This window comes from Oryzias latipes, chromosome 4, assembly GCF_053564925.1.
Source record: "Oryzias latipes strain Hd-rR chromosome 4, Olatipes_Hd-rR_3.1".
Classification (NCBI taxonomy): Eukaryota; Metazoa; Chordata; class Actinopteri; order Beloniformes; family Adrianichthyidae; genus Oryzias; species Oryzias latipes.
The window spans coordinates 11,002,346-11,022,327 of NC_136240.1; the positions used below are offsets into that span (position 1 = coordinate 11,002,346).

General features: G+C 39.9%; 3 protein-coding genes across 4 annotated transcripts in view; 1 reads left to right on the top strand and 2 right to left on the bottom strand.

Annotated features, from left to right (window-relative positions):
- Positions 1–425: 425 nt before the first annotated feature.
- cpox (coproporphyrinogen oxidase) lies at positions 426–4,594 on the bottom strand. Its single transcript, XM_004067720.5, has 7 exons — positions 3,816–4,594; positions 3,596–3,739; positions 3,395–3,505; positions 3,137–3,278; positions 2,570–2,788; positions 1,041–1,145; positions 426–970 (listed from the first exon to the last, which is right to left on the bottom strand). Exons 1-7 carry the CDS (start codon positions 4,363–4,365, stop codon positions 886–888), a joined length of 1,356 nt encoding a protein of 451 aa, XP_004067768.1. The 5' UTR covers positions 4,366–4,594; the 3' UTR covers positions 426–885.
- Positions 4,595–5,130: 536 nt separating this feature from the next.
- Positions 5,131–9,351, top strand: ccdc181 (coiled-coil domain containing 181). Its single transcript, XM_004067855.5, has 6 exons — positions 5,131–5,315; positions 6,420–6,530; positions 6,887–7,837; positions 7,920–8,066; positions 8,557–8,714; positions 8,940–9,351. Exons 2-6 carry the CDS (start codon positions 6,429–6,431, stop codon positions 9,109–9,111), a joined length of 1,530 nt encoding a protein of 509 aa, XP_004067903.1. The 5' UTR covers positions 5,131–5,315; positions 6,420–6,428; the 3' UTR covers positions 9,112–9,351.
- A 3,213-nt stretch (positions 9,352–12,564) lies between these two features.
- p3h2 (prolyl 3-hydroxylase 2) overlaps positions 12,565–19,982 on the bottom strand; it is a 64,647-nt gene continuing 57,229 nt past the window's right edge. For both annotated transcript variants that reach the window (XM_078945785.1, XM_011473865.4), the window contains exons 6-15: positions 18,796–18,885; positions 18,241–18,281; positions 17,878–17,960; positions 17,633–17,760; positions 17,421–17,516; positions 16,695–16,845; positions 14,744–14,861; positions 14,573–14,648; positions 14,213–14,353; positions 12,565–13,642 (exon numbers count right to left, since the gene is read on the bottom strand). In XM_078945785.1, coding sequence (XP_078801911.1) covers positions 13,550–13,642; positions 14,213–14,353; positions 14,573–14,648; positions 14,744–14,861; positions 16,695–16,845; positions 17,421–17,516; positions 17,633–17,760; positions 17,878–17,960; positions 18,241–18,281; positions 18,796–18,885 — 1,017 coding nt within the window. In that variant the 3' untranslated portion in view covers positions 12,565–13,549. The remainder of the gene's footprint in view (positions 13,643–14,212; positions 14,354–14,572; positions 14,649–14,743; positions 14,862–16,694; positions 16,846–17,420; positions 17,517–17,632; positions 17,761–17,877; positions 17,961–18,240; positions 18,282–18,795; positions 18,886–19,982) is intronic.

Below are 19,982 nucleotides of genomic sequence, written 5' to 3' on the forward strand. Positions count from 1 at the left end.
CTTAGCTTAAAATAATGCAATTACTGCCATAAAGGTCTTTAATTTTTGGAAGTTTTGTCTTTCTGAATGAGAATAATATTGAAAGAGAAAAAGAAAACGGGTAGAATTTTCATTTAGGGAGTTTTCAAAGTTGCTAAAATGCTAAAGTATTAGTTTTAACTGGCTGAGTTAATTAAAATCCACAATGCCCCCAGGATGTTCCTCCAGTGCAAACTACTTTAGATCAAAGTGTTTGCTAAATGACTATTGGAACCAGGAGAGAAACATAATTAAACGGCACATAATGCGAGTTATGGTCTATTGATAGCCCTAAGGAACATGAAGGTTCTGTGAAACATGATCTGAACAAACCAGGAGGTCACGCTTTAACCACAGTTCAGAGAACACACAACTACACTGGATCAAGACTTAACCACTCAAAGTCCTTGTCTTCAATGTACACAAGTCTTTTATTGACATTTAAAAGCAGCAGTGACTGACAAACTCAGACTGTTTGCCCTTCTATCCCCATTTTTCAGTCCGTTGTTAGTGACGTGAGGAAGACCGAAAACGTCCTCAGGTTTAAGTAAAGCGAGCAACATTCATGCCAGGCGTATAAAAGGAGAAAAAACGTTCTAAAGGGACGGATTCAATGACGTAAGAAGACTGCAAAGCTGCTCAGCTGAACACAAAGGCTTATTTAGTTCAAAGTGTGATAAGGTTTCAGCAGGTTTCACATTTAAAAATCAACCCGAAGAGAAGGATAACCTGTATTACAAATGTGCAATTGGTGTAAACGCAGTCTCATGTTAAGACCTCAATAAAAAAGAAAAACGCATCACAGCTGAACAAAATAGAGCAAACAAAGATTTCCTGGAAATGATGTCATCCTGACGAATAAACTGCTCAAACCCACTCTTTGGGGTTTCGCAAAACCTCCAGCATCTCTGCTTCCCTGGAACCTTTGTCAGGCTCTTGCATGTACTCCCACCTGGGGAGGGAGGAAGGGGCCGTTACCAAGCATGAAGGCGTCGCAGAAGAGCAAGAAGACGTCAGTGTACCTGGCAGTGAGGGGGAGGGACATCAGGATGCTCTCGATTCTGGAGCCGGGAGTGGCCAGGCCGAACTTCACCCCCCTGTCGTAGACCAGGTTGAACTCCACGTATCTACAGCACACAACAAACCAGCTGTGACTGCTGCAGCTTCAGTCGGGCCAATAGAAACGCTTACATTTTACGAACAAGAAGGAAAAACAGCAAAGAGACATGTAACCCTTGTGCTATCCTAGGCATTTTAACGTTGGGAGTTGGGTCATCTAGACCCACTAGACAGTGCTCTGAACCTTTTTTCTTCAATGATTTGTGATCTTCACTGGTGTCCATGGATTACATGAAATCTTTCCACCTTTGTCATGGTAGGGAGAACACGTCAATGTAAGGCTGGGGTCATAGGATAGCACAAGGGTTAAAAGGAAAAATAACTTACCAAATGTGATTAGAAGCTCTTCATCACTTTACTCTCAAATCTATTCACTTGTTTATATAGCAAAGCTGCAGATGTAATTATTAATTTACCTCCAAAACCCAGAATTCATACCTGTTGTTATTTTGTCATCCTCCTTCAATTTGAAATATTTCAAGAAAATACTTAGCAACATCTTTGAACCTGAACCAAAAGCCCCTTTTCCCCCCAAAACAAATAAATAAAAATAAAAAAATGAATAAAATAATAAAAAATTGAACTGTGTCTAGTAATAAAGCCTCTCTTCATCTCCTGCATCCTGATGACTCCCCACTGAGGCGCTCTGCACAGCCGGGACTTTCTTTGACTTCTAAACCTCACAGATGGAAAGTGCAGCTTTACATCTGAAGTTACCTGATGCTATGTTCACACTCGGCTTGGAAACGCACCTTCAAGCAACCACTTGTAATTCAAAGTCTATCTAAATGCGAGCCTGCGGACGTTACGGGCGTCCGCGTTCCAACTTCTAGCGTTCACACGTGGCCAGCAGGTTTTTAAGTCCGTTTCGGGCTCTACGTACAAAATGCACCGCCATAGAACCCGCTTTGAAAAACCGGTTGAACTATGACCCCAATCAGAGACTCTGATTTGGTAGCGACGTACGGGTTAAGTCTTTTTTAAAAGCGCCATAAGTGCCAACCGTTTGAAAATTGATGATGGAGGAGAAATGAATATTTGCAGTTTGGGCTTGGCCTGGAAGGATATGACACCCGAGTCTTTCATACATCGGAATAGAGCTGTGACAGAAAAAGCCTGGAGCAAGATCTGCAGACATGAACGCAGCATTAGTAAAAGCATCTATTGACTCTGTTTTTGTAGTACCGTAGAAAAATATTATTTTATTAAACATCTAACAGTGGAGAAATCTAAACTGATCATTTATTTATCATCCTGTTAACAGGTATTATATTTGATACTACGTTTAACATTTGTTTTTGTGTGTCCTGCCTCTACCCTGATTTAAGGTTATTTGTTGTAGTAAAGCAAATACATGCCGAAGAAAAAGTATTTCTGTGTACTACATGTTACGGAAGATCGGTCATTTGTAAAATCGACCATCTTTTCTTACCTTCCTCGTCGAATCTGCTGCCAGTCCTTCTCCTCATCGGTAAACGAGTCGTTGAGATGCTTGTAGACGATGGGGAGGTAGCAGGGCACCACGGTGCGGGCACAGCTCTTCACAAAGTTGAATGCCTCCTCCTGACCTGGGGAGTCCAAGTCATCGAAGAAGATCCCTCCTATTCCACGAGTCTCTCCTCTGTGGCGCACGAAAAAGTAGCGGTCACACCTGGAAGACAAAAGCATTCGCTTGCAATCAGATGATTTCTTTTGTCGACTAGTTTAGGCAGAAAGAAAATCTGTTAGAGTGGTAAAGAGAGGCCGTTTTACCAAACATGTCCATTTCCTATATTTCTTTCTAACTTCAGATAAAGAGCCCCTATCCCATTTATCTATGTCCACCCTGGTCATTCAGGGACTCAACGGTTTCTCTAAAACAGCTGTAGACTTGCACTTATCATCACCCAACAGCGGGGACACACCCATCGTAATGCTGAAACTGAAATCAGGGTCACAAATGCACGCGTGCCAAAGCGCACACACACACTTCAGACATCGAGGATTGAGGGAGCCGTACCATTTCTTGAAGTCTGGATAGTACTGCGGGTGGTGCTTGTCGCAGGCTTCCTTTAGGGTGTTGTGGAAGTGGAAGGCGTCCTCTTTATCTATGTAAACTGGCGTCAGATCCGTTCCTCCACCAAACCACCACTGCTTACTGCCTGGAAGACAAACGCACGGCACACACCAAAGAAGAAGACAGGGGCCGTTGTTCGACTCACTCAATAGTGACACTGACACCAAGACACAGACGCCGTCTTAAAGGACCGCCACTCACCATCCTCCTCTTCAATCTCAAAGTATCTGTAGTTGAAGTGCACTGTGGGTATGTGGGGGTTCTTGGGGTGAATCACGGAGCTCACTCCCATGGCACTAAATGGTAATTTACCTGAAAGCATAAAAACAAAGCAGGGCCCCACCTGAGACATGCCAGGTCTCACTAGACGCGACCCTTTTGGTGTCCAAATGTAAACCCCACCATCTTTCCCTTTCAGGACTTTTCCTCTGCTCCTCATCTGCTTCGCAGCCTCCTCTGTCAGGTACCCAGAAACCACTGACACGTTGACGCCGGCCTTCTCAAACACCTTTCCATCCTGCATCACACAGCTGATTCCTCCACCGCCTTGCATGAAGACACAAAGGGGTTAAAGAGGTGTTCACTGAAGGCCAGAATATCAGATGAGACAATGGAATCTCACCTTCCTTCCTCTCCCATCGGTCTACTTTAAAGGTCCCACCGTCCACCTCCTCCAAGGCTTTACAAAACTCAGCCTGCGTCTCCATGATCAGCAACTCCATCTTGGTCCGCATCTCCTCCTTCCTGCTTTGGAGCACGCTGATGTCGGTCACCGGAGCAGACATGAACCTCCGACATCTCTCGACGATCTCAGCCTCCTGCTCCCTGTTCTCTACTGCTCCTGAAATCCTGGTTGCCATCTCCGCGCGCTGGAAGTGGTTCCCGTTGGCCAACAATCCCGCAACAGCTGCAGCAGCGGTGAGAGCTGCGGCTCCGCTAATCGCCAAGGCTCCTCTTCGTCCGGCCGACTGTCCGCCCGCGGTCCCGTGGGACATGAACCTCACGCCGGTGCCCCTGGAAAACCATCTCCTTCCCGGGAACAAAGACTGTGACGGACCGCGGCTTCCTGATAAAATGAACGTGGACTCGCATGAACGAGCAAGACCCTTAAAATGGGATTTTAAACATAGTCTCGTTGTCGAAAGCGCCGAAAAATGAACGATAGTTGCCATTTTGAGAAAATACCGTAAAGGTGCTTCGCGGCCTTTCCTGGTTAATGTGTAATTATCGCTCTCAACATTATCTGAAGTTCTGCTTACGTGCTATCAGTCGTGTTTTAAAAGTCAGGCAAAGGGGTGTGCGGTTTCTGGTGTAAACAATGGCATTATGGGAAAAGTAGTTTGTTATTACCTGAACACAGCGGCAAATGCCCGCAAAAAACGGCATTACCCAGAGTGCATCGCTCCCACACCACACTCCCGTGCTTTATTCACGACTTCCCATGTCTGGTTCGGCATGTTTACGTTTGTCATATTATTATTAGAATAGATTTTTTACTATAAACATTAAATATTGTGTAAAATAACAGATGGGTACCAATGATAAATCACCGATTAAAGCATAATTGCTTAATGGTTTTTAAGCATAATTCTGTAATTGCTAAAGGAAGCTTTTAGCACACTTAATTTATGGAAAAACGCACAAAAAAAAAAAAAAAAAAACACAAGATAGTGGCCAAAGTAGAGTAGACATAAAATTACCAATTTACGATTATGTCACGAGAAGCAAGAATTCGCTGAAAGTAAAACAAATGATTTAAATCCATTAAAAGTATATAATCTTACAGAAAGTTTTAATCATTGTTATTATTATCATTATTTACCTTTGCTTATGTACGATATATAATAGCATTGCCGGTGAAATTACAAGGTTTGAACTGCTTTTGAACGATTTTACGAGTTCAATCGAATTGTTTTCACATGTGCGCATGCTCAGACAGTAAAGAGTGTTGTTCGTCACTATGACAACGAGACTATTAAAAACCTTTCGGGGCCGTAGGGGGAGTGGAAGCAGATTATGTGCACAGGTGTTGCTTTGGAGACGTCCACGCGTTTGTGGACCACCTAGATGGAGAAGAAGTGTCTCTAAATAAAGGCGAAAACTGCGCAGCAAGAGGATTCTGGTGAGTTTTGCTGCCTACTACTCTGTGTTAATGCTAGTGCTGGGGGGTGGCTGGTTTATTTTAATAATATGTCCTCTGTCCTGTTCTGTTTATTTTAATTAGACCAACTATGCTGCAAAAAATAAACTGAATTTAGTGCAAGTTTCTGAAAAGCAACTTGTTCCTTGAACAAAGTGGAGAGCAACAAAAACTAAAATAAACAGACAGCTGACTAAACCACTCTAAACACATTATAGGCTAAAGGTTACAGCTAGCTAGTCTGGTTTCCTGCGAGCATATGAATTTAAGTGGTGAAATAACAATAAATTCATTATTCTATAAATGTATATGCAAAAATCCGAAAATAAATGAATAAAAACAAAGATATTCTGTTTTAATTGCTTTTACCCCCTCCTTTTTTATTGTACAAGTTATTTATACAATTATATGTATATAATGTAAATAATGACATGTTTAAAAATATATATTGATTTATGGCTTCAAAATAATTTACCATACTTTTTTTTTTTTCATTTATAAAGTTTTTAAGTCCAAAAATGTTTGACACCATTTTTATTGATGGGTCTCTTATAAACAAATGGCAGAATCATTCTGGAACACTGACTTTTTCATTCTTTAATTGATTTTTTTTGGTGATAGTTTTTTTAATTTATATTTTTATTTATGTATTTATTTTAGCAAGATGATCAGTTGAGAACAATGATGATCTGGCTTAGATATTTGTTTAATTGAAGTTTAATGGATCCCGATAGTATCCTCGTGTTTACTTTACGTTACGGCACATGTGCAGCAAATTGTCATACGTGTTACGTGATTGTAACTAATTGCTTTATCATGCATTTGTGGTCAAATAGTTAAACCTAATTGAAAATAGTTGTAATTTTCCTGTAAAAAGCTAATCTATCTCTAAAATAGAATATTTGATTTTATTCATTTCTTAAAAAAATGTTGTTAGATGTTTTACAGATTTTAAGCATAGAGCAAAAGAAAATATGTACAAGCTGTTGTTGTTGGTCAGTGTAAAGCCTTATATGTGTTTTGGTGAAGACTGCTACTAACCGCAACTAAAAGAACTTATTCTTCTTTGTGTGTCTCTTCTCTTAGTTGTTGATTATGACTGAGACTGTATACAAAAACTCTCAGGAGGAGTATGAAGATGACTTTGAGAAGGATCTAGACTGGTTAATAAGTGAGGAGAGTCGAAGTGAGGATCAGGTGAGATGCTCTGGATCACATAGTTTTTTACATTTTTTTATGTGAAGCTGTGTTTGCTCATCTTACGGCAGAGTGTGTGTTTTATAACCGCTGATGACTGAAGGCGCTCTGCAAAACAGTTGGCAGTGTTGAGTTACCTGATCAGAGACATCGCCGATCACATGTGAAACCAATGCTTCTGACTTGCAGTGGTATAATGTCACAGCTCTGCTCTAAAATGCAGTATTGATGAGCATACAAGCATATCTGTTATCACAGCAGCAGACTGTTACCCGCAGAGTGTTGATGCTGCTCTTTTATCTGCATTCAAGCCTCAGTGATGAATTCATGGCATGTTTGCCCTCTCTACCTCCCAGGGATCCAATTATGATGACATAGAGGCAGAAATAGACAAGGAACTGGAAGTGGACGAGAAACAACTGGAAGGGAAAGGAAAAAAAGCAGAAAACGCCGAAGATGAAGAAAAGTGGCCTCCTCCCATGGAGCCGCTGGAGTACGACTCAGACAGAGATAGCCCCGGTAAAGTGTTACCCACCATACCACCTCCTCCAGAGGTGGAGGGTCAGACAGATGAGGAGAAGAAGTACATATTGGAGAAGATCCAGCAGGCCAACAGGGAGCTGCAGGAACAAGAAACACCAGATATCACAAGAAAGAGGAGGCTTCATTTTAAAGAAAAGCTGGTGGATTTGGTGGTTCCTCCATCGCCATTTGAGACAGGCGGCAATGACAGGGAGGTTGAAGAGGGAAAAGGCGACAAGGACAAAACTAGAGATTCAAGGGCTGATGCTGAGGTTTTAGAGAAGATGTCTGAATTAAAACTTTCCCCACGTTTCGAAAGCATTCCTAATGAAGGATTAAAGGAAGACTTGGGGCACAGAGAGGGTAAGGTGCTTGTCGAAAAGGATGGAAAGTTTGATTTGGTTAGTATGAAGGATGTGGAGAGTCAGGGCCTTCTTCCTCCAATAACAACCTGCTTCAGCAACGACTCACCCTCCTCATCAACCTTTCAGCAGCAGAGCGGGAACCCCCGAAAGAGCCCCAGCTCCTCCTCTTCCTCTCTGCGACTTAGAGCCGGCTCCTCCTCCTTCCACCTGGGACACCTTCAGACCCCCAGGCCGCCAACCCAGTCCAGGATCAGGCCCAGTTCAGCAAGCCACAGGCAGGCAGGCAGTCAGAGGATAAACAGCAGGAGACGGGTGCAGTCTGCCACCGGGACGCCCTGTCAGGCCACGTTCACGCTCTCTCCCCAGCAGAAGGAGCTGCTGCAGAGAGTCCAGGAGAGGAAAGACAAGCTGGCCAAAGAGGTGAATACCATCAAAAATGGCGAGAAAAAATATCTTTTTACACAGGTCAGGTCATTGTCCTCCCCTATTTCCCTCCTTTCAGGCAGAGCAGAGAAAACACGAGGAAGAGGAGTTAAAGAGGCAGGAGAACGAGCAGGCTTTTAAAGCCTGGGTGTTGAGGAAGAGGGAGCAGCTTCAGGAGGAGAAACGGATCCATCGAGCCCAGGAGATAGAGAGGATCAACTGTCAAGTATGCCACAGGAAGACACAACAACCAGCTAGAACACAGGAACAACATGGACATTAGGAGTATTGATTGGCTGTTAGGAACCATATTCACTCTTGAGTGAAACGTAGGGATCAATAAAAATAAAAAAAATTTAAACAATTCTCCATAAATAGATACATTTTTACTAAACATAAACAAAGACACTTATATATAAACACTTTTGGCCAATCGGATTAGGACTGAGAGGAAAAAATACAGCCAATAAGTTGTTATTTTATAAAATCCTACTATTTTTTTAACTAAAAATGTAAAATATTTCAAGACTATTTTCAATATACAATCAAGCTTATTCGTTAAAGGTTCTGTATCAATTCAGTAAAAAAATACTTATTCCTAGGCCATAACATGTCTGTTCACATTATTTTCCTTAAAACGTCCATTTTGCCAACAAATACACATGTAAATGGATGAATAATACACATTTTAAAAGTGCTTTCTCTGGTCCTCACAGAGAGAATCCGCGGACCCAGATGAAGCCTTCAGGTCGTGGCTTCAGAGGAAATATGAGCAGCAGCAGAAAGAAAGACAGCTTGTGAAGATGAAGAGGCTGGAGGAGGACAGTGGTTACTTGTTACACAGCCGTGAGGAGTGTGAACATGCCTTTAAACTGTGAGCTTCATTCTTTCATTATTCAGTAATAACACCTCTGTTAACCATTATTTAACGGAATCCAAGTTTCCATGACTTAAGAAACAGTTTGGTTTAAAACAACCTCTCCAAAGTGAAACACGAAAACCTTTTTCCAAAAGATGCCAATGAAAGTTTTATGCAGAAAGCCTCCATGTGTACATTTTTAGCAGTCGACTGAAACTGTAGTTCTCCTCCATTCCTCAGCTGGCTGAAACGGAAGCGGGCAGAGAAGCTAGCCGAGGAGCAGGCTGCTCGAGAGCACTCCCGCAGGCTGGTGCTGGAGGAGCGGCGCCTTCGTCGTACAAGAGACATGATGTGCACCATCAATGAAACCAAGCCCTTCAGGTTCACTGAACAGCTGGCCTTTCCGTTCTAATTCTGCTCCGCTAAATTATGTTAGGACAATACAAACTCAATGACAGGAAAGAACAATAGCATGAAAAAAGGATTTTTTTTTGTATGAATGTTTTTTGTCTAATTGTATCCTTTTATTTACACTTTAAAATAGTTAACCGCAGTGACCTCATCTCAGTGTAAATATGACCAATTTCTTTATACGTATTAAGTATTTTTACCTTCAGGAGCATAAATTAATAAATTAATTTAAATAAATAAATTGATTTTAATTAATACATTATGATAAAAATAATTTGATTTAGTTAAGTAATCAAATTCTTAGTCTAAATCTGTATTTTAAATATTTTTATTGCACAAAGAGCTTTTATTTCTTTTAATTTTGATATTTAAGGCTAAGTCACACAGCCACTACATACATTTCGCGCATATTTCATGGATGAAAATTTGTCATGCCTGAATATTCGTGCAAAAAGTGAGGAAAGTTTTGGTCTGTATGGGAAATTTTCCCAGATGTCTTAGGAATGAACCACGTTAAAATTTCAAGAAATACGAATAAACCACGCAAAGAACACGTAAATCAACTTAAAAGCCAAATTTGGCCCGAAAGTCGTGCATCAATTACATAATTTTAACGTGATATGTGCGCCGTACATATCACGTACGTATCTGATATTAAAGTTGGAAATATGTGGACATACATGGAACGGTCGTAGAAAGCCACAAATTTGCATATGCATCTCGCAAAAATCACACGCAATTGCGTAAGATTTAAGGACTAATTGCATATACACTAGGTAAAATACATGTTACCTGCATAATTCTCAACCAATCAAAAATTTCGAACAGCTCAAAACAGAATTCACGTAAAGACCCATCGAGGGACATCTGCGCACGTCGATGAATGACGAACGCAAGGAACACTCATGAATTACATGTATCACGCATGTATCACCAAAGACCGAAATTTCACACGTGGAAAATGTGTAAAGTGTACGTAGTGGTTGTGTGACACGGCTGTTATACCTTACTGTCAAAAAATGGGGTCTCTAAAAATTACAATATTGTTATAAGCTTAATAATAAAGCTTTTCTGACCCTTCAAGGGTCTGGATCAGGTGGAGAAGATCCAGATTTGAGATTTCTCTAGCAGAGAAACTTGAACGCAGAAGATACAACTAAAAACAGAAGCCAAATTGGAAAGGGGGGAAAAAAAGAGAAAAGGTGCACAAGGACACGGTAACCACAGTCATAAGAAGTGGTCAGCAGAGAAATGCCACACAGATGTGTCCAGGTGGCAGGCTTCATCCAGAAACAACGTCAGAAGTGGTCCAAAGTCTTTTCAGATGAAGATCAACTTTGTGTTTCTGTAGAAAAGCCATGTTCCAGACTCTGAAGGTGGAAACAGAACCCATGCTGCTCGAGGTCTGGCGTAAAGTTTGCAGTCTGTGGTGGTTTGGGAAGCAAAAACATCTACATCTACAAGCACAGCCGTTCCCCGTAAAGATCAGAGCACTTAGCATCCCTTAGCTGACCTCATTTTCCTGGATGTCTGTTTATACTTTTAGCACATTTTTGGTGACATTCTTTTCCGAAAAAACAACTTTTGGGTCACCAAAACAAGTTTTTAAGGATATCATTTTTGAGATGCACAGCACATCTTGCACACTTAGATGTACTACAGTTTATGTAGATATTTGGGCTCTTCATTTTCATGTGTCTCTTTGAAGCGGCTGGGTAGCTCGGTTGGTAAGGTGAGAGGCTACCATGCAGGAATCCAGGGTTCAATTCCCGGAGGGGAAAGAGCAATGGTACTGGGGGCAATTACCACATCAATGGCTAGCAATTAACATCACTAGGTAAGACCCTAAACGCTTCTGCCTCCCGAGTGCGGTTCAGCTGCAGCTCATCACTCCCCCAGGGGATGGGTCAAATGTGGAGAAGAATTTTCCCATTGACTGAAGTATCAATTATTATTATTTTGTTATAACCCTTGTGCTATCCTAGGCACTTTAACGTTGGGAGTTGGGTCATCTAGACCCACTAGACAGTGCTCTGAACCTTTATCTTCAATGATTTGTGATCTTCACTGGTGTCCATGGATTACATGAAATCTTTCCACCTTTATCCACCTTTGTCATGGTAGGGAAAACACGTCAATGAAAGGGTGGGGTCATAGGATAGCACAAGGGTTTTTCCTTCTTCTTTTTCAACATTTTAGTCTCCAGCCAATTTCATAGACCACTCCCACCATTTTAAATTTTTAATACTGTTATTTGGAAACCGTTTTACACTTACAATGTTTGAACACAAACTTTGAGGAAAGACGTTACTCCACCACCCCAGAAGCCAAAGTGACTGAACTGAGCAAAACCAGCAGGTTTCCTTTGAGAAGAAACCTTCATCACTCCTACACCTGGCTGAAGATCTGGGCACAAAGCCCAATTCCTAAAGCATCCTGCTGGTAACGGGACATTTCCACCCATTCTCCACGGATTGAACACATCTCCAGACAGTTTGGTGAGGAGTGCAGCTTCACTCATTCAGTCACTGCTTGTGGTCAGAGTGAAGATGAAATTAATTTGTGCTAGTGTAACAATTGTGCCCCAATTTTAATCCCCTTTGAGGATCCATCCTCAAACTCATCCCTTAAACACATTTTCATACACACACTTAAAGTAATTCTCATTTCCGTTCTGTATATTTTGTTTTCTTTTGTCTTATTTCTAGTTTGCTAGTTGAATGCTCATGTCCGTTTTGCTAATGCTGATCGCTTTTCAATAATCTGCTCTTACATCCAGGACTTCCTGCTTGTTTAAAATCATTTTTTCTATAAATATTCACAGGACGTCGTTGAGATTTCATTATTTCTTTGTCGTGGTTAAGTCCCTCAAAGGGTATGAATGGCCTATGGTCGAGAGACTGATAAATTGATCATTACTTTATTGATTATCGGTAACAGCCGGTGTTTCTGTCAGCTCGTACCATTGAGAATTTGGGTAGCGCTACATTGATTTAAGGCGTGTTAGCTGTTAGCCAAGTCTCTGTCAGCACACTAACCAGCACTCTCAGGAGTTTCTTTGACTCCCAACCAACACGAAAGGGTCAACTGCATTATTTGGTAAGGCGCTTACACTGCCCACAATCTCAGAGGGAACTGGTGGCTTGTATCTCCTTTTTGATGAGCGTTTTAACTTTGCGCCGGCTCTGCTCCCTCTGTATCTCCTTCTCAGCTCTTTGGGAATGTCATACCTTATTCCAACCTTACTTTTCCTCAGAGCCAGGAGTTCAGTTCTCTTGTAAACAATCTTGTGGAATTTAGAGTCTCCCCATTCACACACATTCACATATGTAGGTATGAAATGTTAGAGCTGTCTGTTATCTGATTGTTTGACTTTGTGTCACACAAACTTAAGAATTCTAGATCTTTATGTTTAAATAAATAAACATTTCTCCTTAATAAATAAATAAGGATATTTTCCAATTGAAATGAGCTTTTATTCTGCAAAATTGATCAGGCTGCACACATACATTTAACGACCTGCAACATTCATCATTTTATATTAAATGCACATTAGTAGCCAACCTAAAACAAATATATATATATATATATATATATATATATATATATATATATATATATATATATATATATATATATATATATATATATATATATATTCAGTTAGCATTTCAGTTTCTTTCAGAAAAACAAAGTAACTTATCTATGCATCCATGAGATTTACAGTGCACGACTTTGCCTATCATCTGCATCCAAACAAAACAGAAGAAAGCCCGTAAAAATACATGTTCCTTGAAACAGGAACAACCGGCATCTTTTTTAGAAAGAAAAAAAAGTTAATCATACATTTGAATTCAGACAGGCACTACCTTTAAAACACATAAATAAGATCAGGTTATAAACACACATTCACAGTGGACATGAGTGAAGGAAACATTTATAATTTCGAAGAAAAAAAAAACATTTTTCCCTAAGGTATTTAAACGAGTGCTTTTTCAAATCTAAAAACCTAAAATAAAACAAACAAAACAACAACACAGTGCTCCATAGAGTTTTGACAGATATTCTTACTGCCACAGAAATGTAAAATCAGGAAAACGTTCATGTAAGTTATGGCAACATAACATTTATGAAGATGATCTTTAGGTTTCTGATCTCCAAAAGTAGGAAATTCATTGAACATGTTTCTGAATGGATGGATAGAAATGGATGGATGTAAAAAAAAAAAGTCATAAGCCAAAGTCGTAAAATGTAAACTTTCAGAATAACAGCTGTAAAAGTCAAAAACGTCAAAATATCAAATAGGCAACAGAAAGCAGAGTATCACTGATCTGCTCTTCAAACAATACAAAAATAGTAATATTCCTTTTTCCAAGCTCACTCAATAAATAGTTAAAATATTGGAGGGATTTTAGTAAAAAATGATGCTTTTTCTTCTTCTAAAGTTCATCTCTAGGGTTGATGCTGAAGCTTTGACTCAACACAGACTGTTTGTCCAAAGCCTGGATCACCTCATCAGCCTGAAGTCTCTCCTAAAGGAGAAAGAAAATGAGGGAAAAAGGACAGAATATGAGTAAAATATGGGAAATTAATGCAGCAACTGCATTGATAAACTCTGTTGCCTTGATTATTAGAAAGAATTTGTGATTGGGTATCACTGCCAAAACAATCAATTTAAATATGATTAAAATAATGCTCAACTTATTTTGAAATTTCCATTAAAATCATATTTGTTAGGATAAACAGTTTTTACATCACTCATTTTTTTTAAATGTAAGTTTTTTAATGGGTCCTTCTTATAATAAAATGAGGAAATCTTGACAATCTAACAAAAAGCAGTTCTTAATGAAAAAATAAAAGGTGATATTTTAAAATGTGTTTATTGATTTTATTTATTGATATTAGATTTTCAAAATAAAGTTTTGATAACTTAAATGTGCTTTATTAAAATTTTTGCTATAAATTTTGGAAACATCACTGGGAGAGGACTTCTGACTCAATAATTGGACAAAATTCTGATGATCGTTAATAAATCTATTCATCAACATTTAGTATTGAACTCCTAAACATGGTCAGAATTAAGGTACAGTCACATGGTTTACCAGTTCCCGGAAGAGTGGGTCCAGCGTGAACCACAGAGCCACAGCACACCTCTGTCCACTGGTGACGGCCTTCACACCGTGCGGATTCTCCCCTCCTGACGAGAAACCCACCATCCTGCCACATTTGGGCTTCACTGATGCCTAAAGAGGATGATAGAGTGTTTTATAGTTTTCTGAGGGAGAAAGTATTTTTTGAGTGTCCAAACAGTCTTTGTTAAAACCTTTTATTCTCAGAATAAGTTTCAATTACCTAATTCCTTAAGAGATATAGTTTTTTAGACATCTGTAAGATGTGCAGATAACCATAACTGCAGTCTTTTACGCTAAAATGCACACAGTTTTCTTGAGGAAACATCTCACCGTTACTGTTTTGGCATCGATTTTTGTGAATATGAACTCTCCTCCATCAAAATCTCCATTTAGGTATAACAGTGCACTAAAAGAGGAAAAATATGCATTTTACAGAGCACGGGATATGAATATTTTACTCAGACAGATGCTACATAAAAAATGTATGACACAAAGTGGTACCTGTAGTCCCTGTAGGTGTATGCTGGTGGTTCCTTCCAGCACTCGTGGGCATCGGGGTCCAGCAGACAGTTGTCTGCATGGATGGGATGGCTCAGGTCATTTCTGTGATCTTGCTGCCCTAAGAACATAAAAACGTAAAAGATAAATGAATAAAGAAATTTAAAGAAAAATTCTAAGAGACTGTTGGACAAATATTTTCTATAGTATGTGTGTGAAGCAGTTAATTTTTTTATATACAGTGATCCCTCGCTATAACACGGTTTACTTTTCACGGTTTCGCTACTTCACGGATTTGCATGATGCATTGTGTTCTGCATTCTGATTGGCTATAAAGCCACTCTGCTTCTTCTCTACCTGTGCGTCAATAACGTTGCAGTTTAATATGTACACGTACGTATAACAGCTTGTCAAATTTATATTATGTACGTGCAAATTCTCTTGATGGTGGCATGTCGGTGTATAATGATCTTTTTTCAATGAAGAAAAAAGAGCGACAACAACTGCCTATCACTATGTTCTTCTCCTGAACAAACACAGCTGCACCGCGGGCTTTAAAAGAAGAAAACACTGCAGAGCGATGCAGCGGTTCAGTCTCAAGAGCAGTAAATACACCTGAGTCACTATTTGTCCAACTGTACTTTGTATTTTTTTTAATCATCATTTAAAATTTCCTCCCGTTTAATCCAATTACTCGGGTCGCGGTGGGCGGGGCTAATCTCCGCGATTTGAAGCCTTCTGTTCACATTGATGATTAAAATTATTATTTGACAGTACAGTACAGAAGTTATTTGTTGAAAAAAAACGTTTTAAAGTACTTTGATTAGTGAAACAAATGCTTGAGCCTGTAAAATGGTTTGTTCTTTCTTTTCAATGTATAATAGAGTATTTAATTGTATAATAATTGTAAAAAAAAATAGAGGTTTCTACTTCACGGATTTTGCCTATCACGGGTTCTTTCTGGAACGTAACCCCCGCGAAAAACAAGGGTTTACTGTACACACACAAGTTTAGCACATTTTGGAAATAATCAAGTGGACGGTCTTAAGTAGGCATAATATACTTGATGCAGCTTATACAATCTGAAAAAAAGGTGTGTTTAAATAGTAAAGTATGTAAATAGATGTATAGTTAGAGCTTAAAGCTGCTATTTAACCTGTGAACATTTATAATTATGCATTTATAATTATACAGTAGTGTGACATTGGAGGTAAATAAAGACCCACGCTAATAAAAATCTTTTTTTGTTGTTGTTTTTAACATGTTTTTGTAGTTTTTTATCCGACAAGCATAAAGAAATTAAGCTTAAAATGAAATTTTTGTGTATTCCTTGATTCACATTGCTTTGATTAGGAGCGGTTAAAAAAAGGCCATTTGAAAAAAAAAGGGCGTATTTGTAGGCCATAAGCTCCCTGTTCCACTCCCTGCAACTAAGAAGGGAAGGGGGGCGGGGTTGTTCTGTTCCTTTCTGTCCTGCCCACAACTTAGAGGCCAATTTATAATTATATCATTATTGATTATAATTAATAATTCCTAATATGCTACAATAACGGTACTAAGTTTCACCCAATATTTATCCAAATTTACATACATTTAAATATTGTTAGGTTTCTATTTCAGTATTTCATATCTACATCATTTAACATGGGTAAAAAGAAATGTCTATGAGGAATTTGCGTGAGTGGATACATTTGTTAAAAGGTTTACAGTAAATGTATTCACTAATTTCCAGTAAAAAGACATTTCAACTGATGAAGACAAAAATAAGAGGCAGACAAAGTCAATTTTCAACAACAGATTTGTTATCTTCTTTTCTTTTAAAAATCAGATATATCAGGATGATTTTACATCTGTAGTTTGTGCTTAACTCCAAAAATAGATCTCAAAACGGTTCAGACTTTGGGTGAAGGATCACTGGGAATATCATAAGGGCTCGTGTCCATGCAGCAGTTACCTGTGATGGCTGTCCGACACACTAGGTGTGTGTAGGAGAAGTGCAGGGTGGAGTTCAGCATGAAGTAGGACTCTATAATTCGTCGGGCTCGTTCGCTGACGTTGTAAAAGAGGCGAGCGCTCTTCATAGGCACCCTGCCTTCGTAACCATACTGAGAAAAGAAGAAAAGCACACTCCTTAGCGCACAAGAAATGATTTTAGGTCTGAGTATTATGTCCCCATTAAAGACCCATTCCAACGAAAATTGTGCTTTGAACGTTTTCTTGAAGTATGTCTCTGATAATGGAGGTCATATGTAAAGAAAATTTGGTAAAAATTACATTTTCTGAGTATTTCTTTATTCAAAATGTTGTGAGGAGCAGACAAAAATCCAGCTGGGAAAAAAACTATTTGTGACATACAAAATATGCTGTGCGAACCACAAGTTCCCTGCTATAAGCTCTTAGTTTGGGGTGATGGGAAGGGGGGTGGGATTACTCTGCGCCCACTCTCCCACACACACAACTAAGAGGCAAATTTCTAATGAACTACTGCTACTTTGCACAAAATGTCCTAGAAAACAAAATAGTTTTTTGAATTTTGGCTAAAAACGGCATAATGATCACCCAAAAAAACACTAGGAACACTTTTAAAACAGGTCAAAAGATGAGCGGAGTGGGTCTTTAAAAGGGTGAGTGCATCTCCTGTAACAAGGAGAGCTCCTCCTCTGGAGAAAAGTTGGTGCACCTGTAAAGTCTTGAGCACAGTTGCTCCCTCAAACTTCTCATTGGGCGTGTGTGGGGATGTCCTTCCTTTGTAACCATCTCCTGCCATGGTAACCGCCTGAAGGTAAAACCCACAAATATGTTTTTTGACAGATATTCCTAAACAGCAAAAGCCCAAAATCTGTTTTTTTCCCCTCAGCTTAGCTCCTCATCCCAGGTGTAGAATGCCCTTACCTGAGCCAGGCTTCTGAGCTCTGCACAGTCCTGCTCAGATATAATGTGATCAAGCAGAACCCGCTGAGTCCCGTTCAAGTCCCCTGAGTTCTGCACAAGCTGCACACCCTCAAAAACCAAAGGGCCACCTACAAGGATCATACCAAAGCATTTACAGTCGGCGCAGCACAAGCTGGAAGTCCTTGCCACCTCTTTGTGTATAATTCTCGTTTATCTCTGGAAGCAGCATCATGGCCCACGGTTACCTTCTTTGAGCTGCTGTGGAGCAGCGATTTTCTTCCCTGAGATGGGAACGTACTCCATCCAGCCGTCAGTGCTCGAGGGAATCCTGAGACAGAGCAGATAGTGCGTTTGTCCTAAGGTGTGATAACCACGATAGGATGGAACAGTTGAGCAACATTGTTGGTCTTTGTGTGACGGGAAAACAACAACATAACGGTAAAAGTACCAAAGTTTGTCCTGTCATTTTCTCCATTTCTTCTATTGCTTAAAATTACTGTTTGTGCATATTTGCATGGACATCTTTTGCTATATCAAGACTGCTTATAAACATTTAAATGTATATAAATTTAACAAATAATGCATGCATTATTATTCATTTTACACACCTGTTAAGGTCATTTCTTCCACCTGTGCTACTCCAGTAATTCTGCATGAAAAGCAAAAGGAAACATTTTTGGTTTTCAGGACAAAAAGCAATAACAGCAGTCATGGACATAGCAATATGATATTTAGAGACATCAGCAGCAGGTTTTATTTCTTGCTTGATTGATTTCAATCTATTTTAGCAACAAAAAAGGGGCAAAAAAGTACCATAAAGTTGTTGGAAAAAATGTATTTAGAAATGTGACGTTTCAAGGTGTGACCAGCAGGTGGCAGTGTTGTTCAGGCAGACAGTAGGGCCCTTTCTGCAGGGCCACGCACCTGTCCCCCCTATGCTGTGGGCTCAGCCAGCTGCAGGTTTTGGATGCTACACTCCCCGCTGGAGATCCGCTCCACATCAGTGACACGGTTTACCGCTAACCACCAGTTAAACAGCAAACCCGACCATTTTTAGCTAACTGAGAATTAAAGGGTCACCGTTTTTAAAATGACATGTGAGGTTTATGGTATTTTTTTTTCAATAGAACAGTAAAACAGGCTGTTTAAGTCCATGAACTTACTGCTTCAGTGAAATCTGCACCCATTATCTGGCTGCCAATCAGAAGCAGCTCCAGCTCCTGTTTGTGCCTCCTCAGGTATCGTGCCGCGTCCTGCGGAGAAACACACATGCACACACGTGCACACACACACATCCATACAAACGAGGAACTGTGGTAAATAACATGTTATTAACAAAAAAACAGCATAGCTTGGTTTTACTTTTAAAAGACACACAAATAATATATTTATGAGAAGTTCATACATTTGAACAACTGTTTTCATTAAATGATCAACGAAAAACATTTATGTGTCATATTTTCATTTGTTTTACCCAACAGGACAGTTCTTCAGACTATGTTAGCTTCTCTCTAGACTTAACCTCTTAATCTTTTTTTGGTTGAAATTAAAGGGAGTAATTAGACTGGAAAAGTCCGTAGGTCCGCACCGCGCCCTGAACCTCGCGTTTGGTGTGTGTTCAGACTGCCTCTAAGAGGACTAAGCAAAGCAACAAAAGAACGACTCGTGGCACTCTGGTTCACTTTAAGGGAACCAAATGTGTCCAGTCTGAATGCACCCTTAGACTTTGGTAAAGGTAGGTCTGAAGAAAGTGGTTTTAAACTGGGCAGGTTTTTTGTCGATTAATCGCTGCTCCAACAACTTTCAGCATGTAGCTTTAGCACAACCTCGCTAACAAACGTATAGAGATATAAAATACTGTAAAGAATCAAAGGCTGCTGGGCTGAGCATATATCTGGATGCAGAAAACTTTCAAGGCGTTTCGCATGCTTTCAGGAATACATCACTGTGGATATTGAAAATGATGTCTAGACACCAGACAGTTTTAAATATTTATCCAAAATATATTTACTGAAAAATGCAATAATGACAGGCAGTGAAAACCAGCTGACTGTTTAGTTATTAAGTTCCTGAGGAAAGTGAAGCGGCAATGGCTCCACTCTGCTTGGAAACCCGAGCAGGCCGCAGCATTTTTATTTTCCATCATCCTTCAAATTACTAGAAGCGCAGTTGTTAAAGAGGTTTCCACAGAACCTCTGACCCCACTTTTCCTGCTCCTTCCGAGTTCCTGAAAGGCTATTTGGCAGCAGGGACAGGTTGGGTTAGGCCCTGGTGAGGAGGAGGAGGAGGAGGAAGAGGAGGAGGAGGAGGAGGAGGAGGAGGAGGAGGAGGAGGAGGAGGAGGAGGAGGA

What these genes read in the sequence shown, in the direction of transcription:
- cpox (XM_004067720.5), bottom strand. Translation starts at nt 4,365, where the DNA reads ATGGCAACTATCGTTCATTTTTCGGCGCTTTCGACAACGAGACTATGT. An exon ending in AGTCCTGAAAGGGAAAGATG is followed by an intron (nt 3,506 to 3,595) that starts GTGGGGTTTACA and finishes TTATGCTTTCAG; the next exon opens with GTAAATTACCATTTAGTGCC. An exon ending in CAGCAGATTCGACGAGGAAG is followed by an intron (nt 1,146 to 2,569) that starts GTAAGAAAAGAT and finishes TGTGTGCTGTAG; the next exon opens with ATACGTGGAGTTCAACCTGG.
- ccdc181 (XM_004067855.5), top strand. Translation starts at nt 6,429, where the DNA reads ATGACTGAGACTGTATACAAAAACTCTCAGGAGGAGTATGAAGATGAC. An exon ending in AGAGTCGAAGTGAGGATCAG is followed by an intron (nt 6,531 to 6,886) that starts GTGAGATGCTCT and finishes TCTACCTCCCAG; the next exon opens with GGATCCAATTATGATGACAT. An exon ending in TGTGAACATGCCTTTAAACT is followed by an intron (nt 8,715 to 8,939) that starts GTGAGCTTCATT and finishes TCCATTCCTCAG; the next exon opens with CTGGCTGAAACGGAAGCGGG.